This window comes from Misgurnus anguillicaudatus, chromosome 8 (assembly GCF_027580225.2).
Source record: "Misgurnus anguillicaudatus chromosome 8, ASM2758022v2, whole genome shotgun sequence".
In the NCBI taxonomy this organism is placed as follows: domain Eukaryota; kingdom Metazoa; phylum Chordata; class Actinopteri; order Cypriniformes; family Cobitidae; genus Misgurnus; species Misgurnus anguillicaudatus.
The window spans coordinates 16,909,347-16,925,000 of record NC_073344.2 but is presented as its reverse complement, the minus strand read 5'-3'; the positions used below and the strand labels follow the sequence as shown (position 1 = coordinate 16,925,000).

At 36.1% G+C, this 15,654-nt stretch overlaps 1 protein-coding gene across 3 annotated transcripts in view; it reads left to right on the top strand.

Moving 5' to 3' along the window:
- pdzrn3b (PDZ domain containing RING finger 3b) overlaps positions 1 to 6,959 on the top strand; it is a 116,082-nt gene extending 109,123 nt beyond the window's left edge. For all 3 annotated transcript variants that reach the window (XM_055213071.2, XM_055213072.2, XM_055213073.2), the window contains 6 exons: positions 1,547 to 1,634; positions 2,612 to 2,710; positions 3,292 to 3,354; positions 3,458 to 3,559; positions 3,658 to 3,774; positions 4,986 to 6,959. In XM_055213071.2, the coding sequence (XP_055069046.1) occupies positions 1,547 to 1,634; positions 2,612 to 2,710; positions 3,292 to 3,354; positions 3,458 to 3,559; positions 3,658 to 3,774; positions 4,986 to 6,497 (1,981 nt within the window). In that variant the 3' untranslated portion in view covers positions 6,498 to 6,959. The remainder of the gene's footprint in view (positions 1 to 1,546; positions 1,635 to 2,611; positions 2,711 to 3,291; positions 3,355 to 3,457; positions 3,560 to 3,657; positions 3,775 to 4,985) is intronic.
- Positions 6,960 to 15,654: the final 8,695 nt, after the last annotated feature.

The following is a 15,654-nucleotide window of genomic DNA, read 5'->3' as shown; positions in this document are numbered from 1 at the left end:
ACTTTTTCTTAAACACTTAATTCAAGAAAAAAAATCAAGAAAAAATTCTTACACTATTGGCATATTTTTTGCTTTATAAGATATTTTTTATATTATTATATATTTTTTTTTATTTTTAAGATACTTTTTTCTTAAAAACTTAATTCAAGAAAACAAATTCTTACACCATTGGCAGTTTTTTTTTTTTTGCTTTTTAAGCAAAAAATCACTTAAATTTGATTTTTTTTTTGTCTAAAAACTAGACTTAAGTTTAAAACAAGAATCAAAAATCTGCCAATGAGGTAAGAAAAAAATCTAAACTTTTTCTTAAACACTTAATTCAAGAAAAAAATCTTACCCCATTGGCTGATTTTTTTGCCTTTTAAGAAAAATTGCACTTAAATTAGATTTTTTTTGTCTAAAAACTAGACTTAAGAGAAAAAATCTGCCAATGGGGAAAGATAAAAAAATATTTACTTTTTTCTTAAACACTTAATTCAAGAAAAAAAATCAAGAAAAAATTCTTACACTATTGGCAGATTTTTTTGCTTTATAAGATATATTTATTTAAAAACTAGACTTAAGTTAATTTTTACTTAAAACAAACAAAAATCTGCATATGATGAAAGAAAAAATCTTAACTTTTTTCTTAAACACTTAATTCAAGAAAAAAAATTCTTACACCATTGGCAGTTTTTTTGTTTTTTGCTTTTTAAGCAAAAAATCACTTAAATTTGATATTTTTTGTCTAAAAACTAGACTTAAGTTCATTTTTATTAATTTAATTTTTGCTTATAACAAATAAAAAAATCTGGCAATGGGGAAAGAAAAAAACGAAACTTTTTTTTAAACACTTAATTCAAGAAAAAACTCTATATATGAAAATCTTACCCCATTGGCAGTTTTTTTTTTTTTTTGCTTTTTAAGCAAAAATTCACTTAAATTGATATTTTTTGTCTAAAAACTACCCTTAAGTTAATTTTAATTTATTTATTTTTTTGCTTAAAACAAATAAAAAATCTGGCAATGGGGAACGAAAAAAACTAAACTTTTTTTCTTAAACACTTAATTCAAGAAAAAAATCTTAACCCATTGGCAGATTTTTTTATGCACAAATTCACTTAAATTTGATATTTTTTGGTCTCAAAACTACACTTATTTTCTTTGGTTTTTTGCTCATCAAGAAAATGCATCTTTATTTAAGAATTTCTAGATATTTGTACTTAAAACAAGACAAAAATACTACGTAAGAAAATCATTTTTTGCTGTGATGCAATGTTGATTTCCCTACGACTTTTGCTTTACCCATAATGGAGTGTTTGTAACACCTTGACCTATTTTCTTTCATTATCTAATCTTTCTCATTAAAAGTCTATTGTGTCTTCAAGTGTTGTTGTTTTTTTGTTTTGTTTTTTTTTGCACACATACAGTAACTATCAATTCGCCAAAAATAGCTTTGCGGTAGTCTGTGAATTAAGTCCATTGGTAAAATGTTAGTTACCCTTTGGCTCTACTGCAGTCCTTCTATAATATATCTTTTACATGGTGTGTTTTTTATGTTTTACAGGCACTCTGCTGGTCATGAGTACTTCGACCCCAATGATTTCCTAGAAGGCATGCAGCATGAGATAGAGAGAGAAGAACTGGAATATGAGGTAATCCACACGCTTCTCTGCCATTCCCCATCCATCTGCCCTAAAACGGGCATTGGGACGTAGCCTGGTGATGCCAGGTATCTCCTGACTAACCATCTCCAATCTGTGAATTGACCCTCTTTACCCTCACACAGAGGCACTGTAGTGGTCAGCATGGATATCGAGTAGTCTGGTTCCCTCGAACAGATGCGAGACAGTGATATCATTATTTACCCCTGCCATATGAAAGATGATAATTGAATGGGTTCGAATTAGAAGACCGACTGACGTGATGGATCTGATAGTGTATAGTGTTTAGGAGTAGACAGATTAGGTTATAATTACAATGGCGGACAGAGAGTTATGATGGTGAGTCCATAAAGAGATGAAGTTCGGTGACTTATAACGGCAGATGCTCGGCACGCAGCACTCTCTGCGACCTCTCATTAGGCCCCAAGGGTCTCTGGGGTCTCACCAGACAGAGATCAATGATTAAGATGGGGCCAATTTAAATGCAAGCCCCCTGATTAATGTTCTTCTTTGCAGTTCAAGGACAAAAGAAGAAAAAGTAAAAATAATCTTCAATGGTCTTTTCGTACCATAGTGCTGGCAGACATTTGTAATTGCGTTATGCAATAAACTAACCGGCTTACCGCACACCACAGCTTCCCCAACCTGGCCATGGAGTTCATGAGGGGATTGAGATGTTGTTTTTCCACACAAGCTTTAATTGCTGGCATTTCTGTTTGATTGGTCAGCTTAATATTCAGCACTGACGCTGTGATACGAGGCCACAAGTGTTGTGATTTCCGCCTGTGTCTTGTAGATTACAAGCGCTGACACATGATGAACGATACTTGCTGCGTAACTCGAGAGATGGCGAGAGTTTTATCTAAGCAAATTGTGTAAGCGTTTAGATTAAGACAGCACATATGTGCATACACTTGTCCATGGTGTTGTAGTTATCTTTGAAATTTAAAATGTCGTTTTTTATTTAGGAAGTGGATTTATACAGAACTAATGTCCAGGATAAGTTGGGGTTAACCGTTTGCTACAGGACCGATGATGAGGATGAAACGGGAATCTATGTCAGCGAGGTAAGTTGTAAAATTGTATCATAAATAGTAGAGATGCACCCATATATCTTCCAATAATCGATATCGAATCAAAAAAACTTTTTCTCACTATCGCCTTTCTACCGTTGACATTGGAGCAAAATAATTCGAAAGTTTAATTTCACGTGCTCATGTGAAACTTTCGCGTGCGCACGTGAAACTTTCGCTTTCACGTGCGCGCGATAGTTTCGCGCACGCAAAAATACACTTTAATAAATTTTTTCTCCATGTCCCCTTAGGGGCTCCGTAGCTATCGGCCGATACTTTTAAAAGAGCCGAGAGTAATAGACGATATATCCTCTTAATCCGAAAATCGAAAGAAATATCACTAATGTTCAATATTAATGGTCATTATGTGAATGAACAACATTTAAAAAAATGTAATCTTCGGAATTTAGTTAATGCAAGTTAATATAAACACCAAACTATCGGTATCTGCAAGATATCAGTCTGAATAATCGGTTATCGTATCGGTTATCTTTTAAACACTACACTGGTTATTAGATTATTAGCATTTAATTTGCCAGCTTTATACTTTGTAACCATTCATTTTCATTGTACAGATTGATCCGAACAGCATTGCTGCGAAAGATGGACGAATCCAAAAGGGCGATCGAATCATCCAGGTTAGCTTTATATCAGCCGGATCCTAATTGATATGATTTCTCTTATATGATGTCATAATCAAGGCATTTGTCTGAGCAAATCTCCAATCTGTCCCCAATGTAGATAAATGGCATTGAGATCCAGAATCGCGAGGAGGCTGTAGCTCTTTTAACCAGTGAAGAACATCCAAATGTCTGTCTGCTGTTGGCTCGGCCCGAGATACAGGTAAGCTACACAAACTACACACACACACACACCACACTTTGCTTTTGAGCAACACTGAAGGACAGGTGATAGTATTTGTCCTATTATTTTTGTTTTAGCTGGATGAGGGATGGATGGATGATGACAGGAATGATTATCTGGATGACCTGCACATGGATATGTTGGAGCAACAGCACCATCAGGCTATGCAGTTTACTGCAAGCATGCTTCAGAAGGTACAGTAAATCACCCAATGCATTGTCAGTCAGAGCTTGGTTTGTTTTGATGGAAAAGCCAAAATATCAATCACAATTGCATCCATCACTGAGCTGTTCAACAGGTACCACAATAAAGCCAGGACTTGAAGGTATACTCCAGCCAAGTTTCTAAATTACCCCATGATTTACTCATAATCAAGCAATTTGGAGATACACATGTCCATCATCTTTCAGAAGAACACATTTGGAGGTATTTTGGTAAATGTCCTTGCTTTTCCAAGATTTACAATGGTAGAAAACAGGGATAATAATTAGTTACATTTATATAGCACTTTTCTGCAGCACTCAAAGCGCTTTACATATGAAAGGGGGATTCTCCACCAATGTGCAGCATCTACCTGGATGATGCGACCGGCAGCCATATTGCGCCAGAACACCCACCACGCACCAGCTTATTAGTGAAGGGGAGACAGAGTGATATAGCCAATTAGCATCAGGGGATGCTTTGTAGGCCAAAGGGCAAGTTTGGCCATGATGCCAAGGCACACCCCTACTCTTTTTCGAATGACATCCTGGGATTTTTAATGACCACAGAGTCAGGACCTCGGTTTAACGTCTCATCCGAAGGACGGTGCTTTTTGACAGTATAGTGTCCCCGTCACTATACTGGGATGTTAGGACCCACACAGACCACAGGGTGAGCACCCCCTGCTGGTCTCACTAACAACTCTACCAGCAGCAACCTGGTTTTCCCAGGTGGTCTCCCATCCAAGTACTGACCAGGCTCAGCCCTGCTTAGCTTCAGTGGGCAAGCTGTCTTGGGCCATAGGGTGATATGGCTGCTGGATCAGGGAACCACTTAAGACTTTATTGATATCGTTACCGGAAGCTAGTTATTATAGTTTATAAAGTTTAAAATATGGATATTTTTCTTACAATATAACATTGATTACCCACAAGATACCTTTATTTACCCATTGGAGCCGTGTGGATTACTTTTTTGAAGGAGAAATGTACTTTTCTTGGGCTTCAAAGTACGAAGTTGTTCCCTGATCCCAGTTTTCTCCCACTATAATCTTGAAAGAGCAAGGACATTTACTAAAATAACTCCAAATGTGTTTGTCTGAAAGATGATGGACATAAACTTAAACTGGTCTTAAACTGAAAATATAATTTCAGTAATCTGGCAATAAGAGTTAAATGACATTTCACATTTGCTTTCATTACAGAAGAAGCTTGAAGAGGATGGAGGTACAACGGACACTGCCACACTTCTGTCCCACCAGCATGAGAAAGACAGCGGACTTGGCCGCACGGATGACAGCACCCGTAATGATGAAAGCTCTGAGCAGGAGAACCTAGCAGATGACCAGACCAGCGCATCCACCACATTAGGCAGTCGACGTAGACTCAACTACAGTCAAGACACGCTGGGCAGCGGCGACTTGCCTTTCAGCAGCGAGTCCTTCATCTCCGCCGACTATGCGGATGCTGATTTTCTGGGTGACTTTCATGCAGATGAATGCGAGCGATTTCGTGAGTTGCTGGAGCTTAAGTGCCAGGTGCAGAGCGCAGCCAGCGGCGGAAGCCCACAGCAGAGCCTTTTGTGGCCCGGAGGGAGTGTGGGCGGTGGGCAGGGCGGCGAGGAAGGCGTAGACAAAGAGCTGGAGCTTTTGAACGAGGAGCTTCGTAGCATCGAGCTAGAGTGCCTGAGCATAGTCAGAGCGCATCGTATGCAACAGCTGCGTGAGCAGTGCCGCGAACAGTCCTGGATGCTGCACAACAGCGGCTTCCGCAACTACAACACCAGTGTGGATGCGAGACGCCACGAGCTGGCCGACATCAGCGAACTCCCGGAGAAGTCAGACAAGGACAGCTCCAGCGCCTACAACACCGGCGAAAGTTGCCGCAGCACTCCGCTTACTCTAGAACTCTCGCCCGACAACTCCCTGAGGCGTGGAAACGAAAATCAGGAAGCCGGAGCAAGTAGCGTTACTTCCAACAGAATTTCGAAGCCTCTACTTTCACCGGTCCAAGAGGCACACAGCCCCAGCAGAAGTAGTCGGCAAACTCCTTCGAAAGAGTTGGATGTTTCCAACCAACCTGAAACCAGGGAACGTAAAGCAAACCGTCATTCCCCCTACAAGCACGCCCACATCCCAGCGCACGCCCAGCACTACCAGAGCTACATGCAGCTGATCCAGCAAAAGTCAGTTGAGTACGCACAAAGCCAGATGAGTTTAGTCAGCATGTGCCGGGATCCTGTTGGTTCTGCCGACTTGGAACCCAAGATGGAATGGAAAGTGAAGATCCGCAGCGACGGGACTCGCTACATAACCAAGCGCCCCGTCCGGGACAAGCTCCTGAAAGAGCGTGCACTGCGTATCAGGGAGGAACGCAGCGGAATGACCACGGACGACGATGCCGTCAGCGAGCTAAAGATGGGTCGCTACTGGAGCAAGGAGGAACGCAAGCAGCACGCCGTCCGTGCCAAAGAGCAGCGCCAGCGGAGGGAATTTATGAAGCAGAGCCGAATGGACTGTCTTAAGGAGCAAGGTGGAACGACAGAAGATAAGAAGGAAGTCAACATCATTGATTTGAGTCACAAAAAGATGATGAAGAAGCGGAACAAAAAAATCTTCGACAACTGGATGACCATCCAGGAACTGTTGACCCATGGTACAAAGTCCCCCGAAGGGACACGGGTGTACAACTCCCTACTGTCGGTGACCACAGTGTAGGCATGTCAGATACGTAACGTGCTGTATATAAGACACTACCGATTGGGGTAGACGATTCTGCCTCGTTAAATGCGGCAACATTTGTAAATAGGAAATACGAATGCCTTGTTGAAGGAACTTTGTTGTTTGCCAAGAGAAGGAAGGTACAGCAGAGGTCTCAAAGATTGAATAAGATGCCGGATTTGTAAAAGTGGCTGGAGCGACTCGCCTTTTTGCTTTTTTTTACGTTTTTGTACACAGGAAGTTATTCATAACTATTCAGGCTCTTTTGAAGGTTTTGGAAAACAGTGCGAGGACAGTGTGCCATAAGCAACCATCAGCATTTTTATTTTTTGTTTCATTGAGCAAAGTTCAACAGTATTTACTTTTTAATGCATACATATTGCTTATTGAAGTAACCCAAATATTTAGCTTCATGGTCATCACAGAAGTTGTTTTCGTATACTTCGCTGTTTTTTTTTTTACAAAAGTAATTATCTTACAGATTTGAAAGAAAAGGTGCTTTTGGTGTTTTTCTAAAATTCATACTTCAAACAGCTACTGTTTGGTCCATCTGTTACATTAGACATGCATAAAAGCGAAACCATTTAATGAAATCTAAATCTGTTTGTATTAATGTTGGTGTTATTGTCTGTCGTAGACAAAAAGCCTTTTGTATAGCTTTCGGTTGTACTGCAGCAAGATAATACAATTTAACAAATCATTAGTTAGAAATGCAATTTGATGTCTTGTAAAATGAGAGAAATAATAAATTATTGTTTTATATTTGATGAGCTTTCAAAACGTTGTAAGCTTTTCATTTTGTATCCCAAATTTGGGAAAGACTAGCAGTATTTTAGTATTTCAAACCACAAACTAAAGGTTTTATTACTAATCACTGCAGATGTGTGCGTTTGTGTGGTATCCACACTTTACTGACCACTCGACCCCGGGGCCGCTCACCCGGGCAGGCCCCCGTTTCTGCTTATCTGTCCCCAGCTGTGTGTTACTCTGAAACATAGAGCTCAGGTCAGTGAACAGACCTCTGTCTCATTACAATCACACAGAAAGGTCTGCAATGCCACAGCTGCAGTGAATAGCTGTTCGTAGCACACAGAGCACAGTGTTAGTGTTGTCTTTGGCTACGTTTATACAACAACAACTGTATTGGAGATTACCGTTTAATGGTTAACCGTGATAAAAATGTCCAATGGTTAGTATTGCCGCATCATTTTTTTATTATTACCGTGCCAGGGCTCAAAAAACCCTGTCCATCATCAACCAATTTAAGGAATAATGTGTGAGAAACACGTCGTCTTCTTCACGTCTCTGCTTCCATGTGTTTGTGATGACAGGGCTTCACTGACTGAATTTAAATCCCAAAAATGTTCACATTTAGGAAAATCTAGTTGTACTGAAACATGTTTACTTTATATTTCTTTAGACAGATCCATAATTTTCCATTAAATTGTGTGATCTGATGAGTTACAAGCTTTACTCCTGGGTCATAAAGTACATCCGATTTCTCACAACATACGCAGACAGACTTGCTGATTTGTCCTGTGTTAATATGAAAATCTGATTTACTTGTGTTTTATCTGAATTAGATGAACATTTATCCCATGACCCCAAATGTGCCATGATTAATTATTTAATGTTTATGGGAACACTTGCATGTAAAATCAATTTTAAATTTGGTTTGCATAAGTACTTTTTTACATTTCTAGAAATTGTTTACAAAACCATGATAATATTGATAATAATGCTGATTTTGGTCACTATAACCATGATGTAAAATTTTTATACCGTTTCATCTCAAGACTGTATTAAAAACTGAAAATTTTCAGTTGTTGTCAAAACGATCCCCGTTCAAATGACTAAAAAGTTGTAGTATGCATGTCAGGCCAGTAGTTGGCGATGTTACTATGTAAATAAACACTACGTGCCTGCACACATAGAGCGATAAATTTAAACAATTAAGATGGCAAGAAACGTTAATGAACTTATTGTGTAGCACAAACACAGTCCAAACACAGTGTTGTTATTGTTGTCAAGTACACACGAAAATAGATAAACATGTTATATACTTTCAAAAGTAAAATTTGAATCAAAAATTACTTCAGTTGGTAACACCAAAAAAAATGCCTTAAAACTTTAAGTGAACAATTTAATTAAAAAATGTTTAAATATTTTAGGTGTTAACAATTTAAGTCATTTTTAAAGTGTTTTCACCTTAAATTTTTCACTTACAGTGAGAAAATTTTAATTTATAAAATTACATTTTTTAAGGTGTTACCAATTGAAGTAAGTTTTTTAAGTAAAGCAGCTTTTACTTTCAATGCACATGATGTCACCGTTTTCACAGATTAGAATTTTTGTCATTTATCGGCGTCATATTTAAAAACCTGCACCTTGAAGCCTGTTATTACCATCATTTTTCCAAATTTTACTATGTTCTTACCTCAACCTCAAACGATTTAATACATACCTATCATTTTTCAATGCGTGCACTTAATCTTTGGACAGCGTGTCATCGTGACTGTGTTAGCATTTAGCCTAGCCCCATTCATTCCTTAGGATCCAAACAGGGATGAATTTAGAAGCCACCAAACACTTCCATGTTTTCCCTATTTAAAGACTGTTACATGAGTAGTTAAGCCCGATTTATAGTCGTGCGTAAGTTCTACGCCGTAGCTACAGCGTAGGCTATCCGTAGCCTGTGGGTAGCTCTGCGTAGCCTGACGTCCATCTCGCAAAATTTTAACAGCATGTCAGTTCTACGCGGACCACAAGAACTCCTCCCGTCAGAAAAAAAACTGCGTCATAGGTATTTCCGTTCGCCACGGTGAAAACAAAGATGAGCCAAGTTGAGGAGTGATTTAACTCAAACTGCAACGAAAATCACTGTTTATTTACTTCCATCATTGCTGGTCTTCTCAAATCAGGACGACGCAAAAGTATAAACGAAAATCGATGCGGAACCTACGCACGACTACAAGCCCTTTACACGAGTAAGTATGGTGGCACAAAATAAAACGTGGTGATTTTTTTAAGTGGTTAAAAAATTAGAACTATATTTTATGCACAGGTGCCGTAATATTGACAGAAGTTTGAGCGAGAGGGGGAGTAGTCAGGAGTGATGATGTTACTGCGCGTCGAGGTCAAAGTGCTGCAAACTAAGTGTTCTTCCGCCATACAATGTAATTCTCATTTTTATCTGTTTAAATATCGGCACATTTTATTTTGTGCCACCATACTTACTCGTGTAACTACTCATGTAACAGTCTTTAAATAGGGAAAACATTGAAGTGTTTGGTGGCTTCTAAATTCATTCCTGTTTGGATCCTAAAGAATGAATGGGGCTAGGCTAAACGCTAACACATTCACGACGCGCTGTACAAAGATTAAATGCACGCATTGAAAAAAGATAGGTATGTATTAATTTGTCTAAATTGAGGTAAGAACGATTATGTTTTCCTTTAAATGCTGTAGCCACAGAAAGCTCTTCTCATTAACTATAAAGATGCTCCAAATTTGACAGCTAACAAGATCCAAATACATTTTGTCTTAATTTTGAACTATAAAAAAATCCTCTTTTCATCCAAAAAAGATACCATGGCCTCTTCCCAAGTCAATATTTTGATACATCTGCAAAGAATCCAATACTGTCACTGGTGTATGTTTATCTTTACGCAAACGTTAAGGGAATAATTATGTTAATACGCGAGTCGAGGGAAACCACGCGGGGCTTCGTCTTCTCTTGCTTGTATGTAATTGATTGCTTTTCTTCTGTCTGAAGGAGGACTTTTTGTGTGATTAATGTCCGCAGAGACATCTTCACACGCAGTCTTTTAATAGGAGATAACAGCATCGCATGCAAAGGCAAACAAAACAGAAACAGCAGCAATCAATTCTGAGCCGTTCCCTTGTCCAGGACAGGAAAGAGAGATTTCTTTGATCAGAGTCCTCTGCTTTGTTTTTCTCTTGGTAATGAAGGAAGGTGGGCAACGTGTGGCCGTCCTCTGGTGTTAGTTTTGGAGCTCCCCTCATTTGTCTAAATGCCACGCCCGAAGTAAAGGAGAAGCTTTAGAGTAAATCAGCTGTTGACCGATAAGACCATTGTGTACCCTTGGCTGCCGTTCAGAAAATAGGGTGACGCGAGGATTTTATTGTGGAGAATAAAAATGCCTTTATGTTTTGTGTTGCTATAAAATTTTACTTTACCCGCTGTGTCGGACCTAAATATTTTATTGTGTTCAAGCATAGCACAGGTTAGACTGATTTTAGTTATATTTACATTGAGAAAGGTCCTAAAATTACTTAATGGTAGACATTAAGAAATAAGTCATGGCTGAGGGGCGTTGTTAGGCACGACGTGAAGTGATGTCAGTGCTTCAGTAGTGACTTTTTAAGATATAGCAAGTACCTTATTGCTTTTATAAAACGGTTACGGCACAATACAAATATTAAAGCAAAACATATGTTGTAACACTTTACTTGAAGGGGTGTTTATAAGACTAACATAACATCTTCATAATCATGACATGACACGTGTCTTTGTTACGACAACTTGACATTAATCAATACATCATAACTTGTTATAAATATGTCATAAACATGACATAGCAGATAAATTATCAAAATTAAGAAACTACATAGCTTTATGTCAAAACCAACCACATGTCATGATGGCTGTCATGAGGCCATTATAGTTGTGACTTTTTACCAGTGATACAAATTGAACATGTTATTAAAATATTAAGTGTTAAAACTCTGTCAAATAGTTTTATAACAGCGTCATTAATATTTTTCTTGACCTCAACTACAGTGATACAAATTAAATTTGTCATTAAAATGTCATTAAGTGTTAATATTCTGTCAAGTAGTTTTATAACAGTGTCATGAATATTTTTCTTGACCTCAACTACAGTGATACAAATTCAATTTGTCATTAAAATGTCATTAAGTGTTAATATTCTGTCAAGTAGTTTTATAACAGCGTCATGAATATTTTTCTTGACCTCAACTGATACAAATTAAATTTGTCATTAAAATGTCATTAAGTGTTAATACTCTTTCAAGTAGTTTTATAACAGCGTCATGAATATTTTTCTTGACCTCAACTGATACAAATTAAATTTGTCATTAAAATGTCATTAAGTGTTAATACTCTGTCAAGTAGTTTTATAACAGCGTCATGAATATTTTTCTTGACCTCAACTACAGTGGTACAAATTAAATTTGTAATTAAAATGTCATTAAGTGTTAATACTCTGTCAAGTAGTTTTATAACAGCGTCATGAATATTTTTCTTGACCTCAACTACAGTGATACAAATTCAATTTGTCATTAAAATGACATTAAGTGTTAATATTCTGTCAAGTAGTTTTATAACAGCGTCATGAATATTTTTCTTGACCTCATCTACAGTGGTACAAATTAAATTTGTCATTAAAATGTCATTAAGTGTTAATATTCTGTCAAGTAGTTTTATAACAGCGTCATGAATATTTTTCTTGACCTCAACTACAGTGATACAAATTCAATTTGTCATTAAAATGACATTAAGTGTTAATATTCTGTCAAGTAGTTTTATAACAGCGTCATGAATATTTTTCTTGACCTCAACTACAGTGGTACAAATTAAATTTGTAATTAAAATGTCATTAAGTGTTAATACTCTGTCAAGTAGTTTTATAACAGCGTCATGAATATTTTTCTTGACCTCAACTACAGTGATACAAATTCAATTTGTCATTAAAATGACATTAAGTGTTAATATTCTGTCAAGTAGTTTTATAACAGCGTCATGAATATTTTTCTTGACCTCATCTACAGTGGTACAAATTAAATTTGTCATTAAAATGTCATTAAGTGTTAATATTCTGTCAAGTAGTTTTATAACAGCGTCATGAATATTTTTCTTGACCTCAACTACAGTGGTACAAATTAAATTTGTCATTAAAATGTCATTAAGTGTTAATATTCTGTCAAGTAGTTTTATAACAGCGTCATGAATATTTTTCTTGACCTCAACTACAGTGATACAAATTAAATTTGTCATTAAAATGTCATTAAGTGTTAATATTCTGTCAAGTAGTTTTATAACAGCGTCATTAATATTTTTCTTGACCTCAACTACAGTGATACAAATTCAATTTGTCATTAAAATGTCATTAAGTGTTAATATTCTGTCAAGTAGTTTTATAACAGCGTCATGAATATTTTTCTTGACCTCAACTGATACCAAGGTTATAATCGTTAACGAAAACTAACGAAAAAACAAAAACTAGATGGGAAAAAACATTGTCGTTAACTGAAATAAAAATAAAAACGAGTCATCACAAAAAAACGATAACTAACTAAAACTGTAATGTGTGTCTGGCAAAACTAACTAAAATAAAATAAAAATATAGATTAAATGTCCTTAGTTTTAGTCTTTGTCTTTTATAGAGCAAATAACGCTTCAAATTCCTTTCCATGTGTCTCTCATTCACGCAGTGTCACATACACACATTCGCGAATTAATGACTCGTTTAAATTGATTCCTTACAAGGTGTTGCAAATAAATGAGTCTTTTGAGTCGATTCTTTACAAAGCAAACGGGCCAAACGTTTTGAATTGGTTCGCGAATCAGTTTAAATGAATTGTTTAGATCGCTGCAACAACTGAATCGTTTGATGCGGTTTTGCTTGTGTCTAGAAACACGCAGAACATAAAGAGTGTTGTATTATGTGAATATGAATTTACTAATCTTTTAACTAAAAGCTAAACTTCACACGTGTACCCGCCATTATATACGCGCGACCTGTTCGTCGTCAGAAACATTTAAACGCGCACAACCTCCAGAAGCACTGTGAACACGTGACTGAATGAAGAAAGTCCATCGATGATTGACGTGTGATTCGCTGTCTACTGTACTGTAAGTGCTTCTCACAACACACACACGTGACATGAGATTCACAACATAAGAATACATGACTTATTTTCTAAAATCAGTTTGTATTTCATGTAAGTGTAAACTGTCGATGACCATCTTAGGATATTTTCTGAGTGAACTTTAATATGCATAACTGAATGCAAAACACTGTCGGTTTACTTGTCTGATATTTCAGCTATAAGCTGTATACATAAACATTACGTTTTCAGACAAACAGGCAAAAATCCTCAGTTTGCTGTGGAGTCAAGAAGTGTCTAAACATTAAAAGATAAACAGACAAAAGTACAGAAATGTCACCTGTTTTAACATGCACACTATTCCAACTCAATAACACAACACGTTTGTATTTTAATACTATCTAAGGTGGCCACGTTGAGACCATTAACTCAGAAGTGTTCAAGTGAACTGTGTCCTAATGCATTAATTGTTCACACGTGTAGTATCAGTTTGATCCATTTCTTTTGAGTTTTGCATTTGGGTACAACATACAAGTCAGCATTAAAGGCTGTTTTTCTTTGTTGTTAAAGCATGTATGTGTTGAAACATAATCAAAGGTTGATCAAATGTGACTTCTGTACTTCTGACACACTGATATTCATCTTACCAATTTCTGGTCTCCACAGCAAACTTTTGTCTTTACTGTCCTGATACTTATGGTGTGCACTGTATACTGTGTGTGCATGTGTGTGTATTTTTTTTCTCAAGAGTAACTACTAACTCGCTACTTGAGTATTTATTTCTTTAGATTACTTCTTTTCACCTCTGGTTATTTGTCATGGTCTTGTCTCAGACTGCGCTCTCTGACAATCTGACAGAAATGTCTTGTTGTGGCTCAAAATCGGGTTGAATACATGCGGTTCATGTATGTCTTCTTTAGTCTGTTGGCACTTTAACTTTTTTACTGGCACACATCACATTTTGCACTTACTGTGGAGTGTTGAACTTGAGACTGTTTACATATTTGTGCCCATATGTACATTTTATGTACTGGTTTTATTTTTGAAATAATATTTTCTAAAAATGTATGATGTTTTTGTTGAGTTAATATTACACAATTCTTTTTCTGACCTTTTTGAATCTTGCCCCTGACAAATAACCCAAATTATGAAAAAGACTAAAACTAACACTAAAACTAATAAAAACTAAACTAAAACTAAGCATTTTCAAAAAATAAAAACTAAACTAAACTAGCAAACCCACTTCAAAAACTAATTAAAACTAAACTGAATTTGAAAACAAAAAGTCAAAACGAAATAAAAATAAAAACTAATGAAAAATGCAAAACTATAATAACCTTGACTGATACAAATTAAATTTGTCATTAAAATGTCATTAAGTGTTAATACTCTTTCAAGTAGTTTTATAACAGCGTCATGAATATTTTTCTTGACCTCAACTGATACAAATTAAATTTGTCATTAAAATGTCATTAAGTGTTAATACTCTGTCAAGTAGTTTTATAACAGCGTCATGAATATTTTTCTTGACCTCAACTACAGTGATACAAATTAAATTTGTCATTAAAATGTCATTAAGTGTTAATATTCTTTCAAGTAGTTTTATAACAGTGTCATGAATATTTTTCTTGACCTCAACTACAGTGATACAAATTAAATTTGTCATTAAAATGACATTAAGTGTTAATATTCTGTCAAGTAGTTTTATAACAGCGTCATGAATATTTTTCTTGACCTCAACTATAGTGGTACAAATTAAATTTGTAATTAAAATTTCATTAAGTGTTAATACTCTGTCAAGTAGTTTTATAACAGCGTCATGAATATTTTTCTTGACCTCAACTACAGTGATACAAATTCAATTTGTCATTAAAATGACATTAAGTGTTAATATTCTGTCAAGTAGTTTTATAACAGCGTCATGAATATTTTTCTTGACCTCATCTACAGTGGTACAAATTAAATTTGTCATTAAAATGTCATTAAGTGTTAATATTCTGTCAAGTAGTTTTATAACAGCGTCATGAATATTTTTCTTGACCTCAACTGATACAAATTAAATTTGTCATTAAAATGTCATTAAGTGTTAATACTCTTTCAAGTAGTTTTATAACAGCGTCATGAATATTTTTCTTGACCTCAACTGATACAAATTAAATTTGTCATTAAAATGTCATTAAGTGTTAATACTCTGTCAAGTAGTTTTATAACAGCGTCATGAATATTTTTCTTGATCTCAACTATAGTGGTACAAATTAAATTTGTCATTAAAATGTCATTA